This window comes from Triticum aestivum, chromosome 6A, assembly GCF_018294505.1.
Source record: "Triticum aestivum cultivar Chinese Spring chromosome 6A, IWGSC CS RefSeq v2.1, whole genome shotgun sequence".
NCBI classification, from domain to species: Eukaryota; Viridiplantae; Streptophyta; class Magnoliopsida; order Poales; family Poaceae; genus Triticum; species Triticum aestivum.
Genome location: NC_057809.1, coordinates 18663179 through 18664991, shown reverse-complemented (window position 1 = coordinate 18664991; position 1813 = coordinate 18663179). Strand labels below are relative to the sequence as shown.

Sequence of the window (1813 nt, the reverse complement as noted above, 5' to 3'; positions counted from 1 at the left end):
GTTCCAAAATTTGAGTTTCTCGAAAATAAATCGTCATGCCAATGAGGTGGCATTTGAGAGTGCTAAGTTTAGTTTTAATAATAGGTCTGATGGGTTGCTCGTTAACTCTGTTCCACCCTGTGTGGCATATGTTGTAATGACTGATTGTAATAAACTTCTGTTTAATTAATTAATATATGTTTTTTTCAAAAAAAAAACTGCTATTGACAATCACTTTTTTTTAGGGGTGCTATTGACAATCACTTAATCCCAATTAGCAATTTTATATACGACCAAAAACACAATCAGAATTGAAGCCCATCTAATAGCAAAAAAAAAAGGAATTCAAGCCCATTTCAATACATAGGCTGATTTTTGGTTTTGAACTCAATTTCAATTCCACGTACGTATTGCAAATCTCTGCTATCTGATTGGTCGATCTGGAGCTCCCACGGATCACTCCCCCGGCCCGTCACGCTCCCCTCAGATCCAACGGCTGGCGCACCGCATCACGCGGATCGCTCCCCCCGCCAGCGACGCTCCCGCCTCCCGATAAAACCCGCGCCCACGCCAGCGTTCCAACACACAAGCTCAGAGCATTCCGATCTAGCACCGCCGCCGCAAACACCACACCTCGAGAGTCCTCGTCGCCGGAGAAGTAGCAGCAAGCAAGATGGCCGGAAGGAAGGGCGGCGACAGGAAGAAGGCGGTGACCAGGTCCGTCAAGGCCGGGCTCCAGTTCCCCGTCGGCCGCATCGGGCGCTACCTCAAGAAGGGCCGCTACGCGCAGCGCGTCGGCTCCGGCGCCCCCGTCTACCTCGCCGCCGTCCTCGAGTACCTCGCCGCAGAGGTATGCGCCGATCTTCCCCGTCCTTGAACATCTGTTCTGCTCTGTTCTTCCCGTGCTCGGACAGTTAACTGACAGATTTCGTTTTTGAATGCGCAGGTCCTGGAGCTCGCCGGCAATGCTGCCAAGGACAACAAGAAGACCCGCATCATCCCGCGCCACCTGCTCCTCGCCGTCCGCAATGACCAGGAGCTCCGCAGGCTGCTCGCCGGCGTCACCATCGCCCACGGTGGCGTGATCCCCAACATCAACTCCGTGCTGCTCCCCAAGAAGTCCCCCGCCGCCGCCGAGAAGGAGGCCAAGTCGCCCAAGAAGAAGACGGCCGCCAAGTCCCCCAAGAAGAAGACCGCCGCCACCAAGGAGTAGCCGTCGTCCCCATAGCCTAGCCATTGTTGCTTAGATCCATTTCTCATGGACTACGATGAGATCCTGTATGTAGTGTCTTGTAGTCTTCTGTGCCCATCAGATTCGTCGAGCATGGGTGACATTGTACCTGTGATTTCTGTGACAATGGCGAAAGATGCAATCACTTCAATCTTAACTCTCTTGTTCTACTCTAGTCTGCTACTTATGGCTGCAATTGATCTTGCGAACGCTTGCTGCCTGCCTTTGCGTTTGAAGATTTGCTGTACTACGAAATTCTCTCTTCTAACGTCCGATATTTTCCATTTATCTGTGATTTCAGCGGTTCATCTTTAGTTCCGTATGAAGATCTCAAGCCGTGGGAAAATGAATTTATGGAGAACTAGCACTTGATGATTCCCAAGTGGTGCAAATTATAGATTGATGCTATATTGGACAAGGAAGATGCTTCACAAGAAAGATGAAACATTTTGCAGACAATTTAACCATGATCTTTCCTTCGGAGTTTGATGTACGTAACAGACCAGACCTGAGGGAACGTTTTGGCTGCTAGATGCAAACTAAAATTACTAGCCAGATGAGGCACTATTTTTGTAATAATGAGCTAAAGCAGAAACTGATATT

At 49.5% G+C, this 1813-nt stretch overlaps 1 protein-coding gene across 1 annotated transcript; it reads left to right on the top strand.

Annotated features, from left to right (window-relative positions):
* Positions 1-568: 568 nt before the first annotated feature.
* Positions 569-1367, top strand: LOC123131712 (protein H2A.5-like). Its single transcript, XM_044551386.1, has 2 exons — positions 569-829; positions 926-1367. Exons 1-2 carry the CDS (start codon positions 653-655, stop codon positions 1190-1192), a joined length of 444 nt encoding a protein of 147 aa, XP_044407321.1. The 5' UTR covers positions 569-652; the 3' UTR covers positions 1193-1367.
* The last annotated feature ends 446 nt before the right edge of the window (positions 1368-1813 follow it).

What these genes read in the sequence shown, in the direction of transcription:
- LOC123131712 (XM_044551386.1), top strand. Translation starts at nt 653, where the DNA reads ATGGCCGGAAGGAAGGGCGGCGACAGGAAGAAGGCGGTGACCAGGTCC. An exon ending in TCGAGTACCTCGCCGCAGAG is followed by an intron (nt 830 to 925) that starts GTATGCGCCGAT and finishes TTGAATGCGCAG; the next exon opens with GTCCTGGAGCTCGCCGGCAA.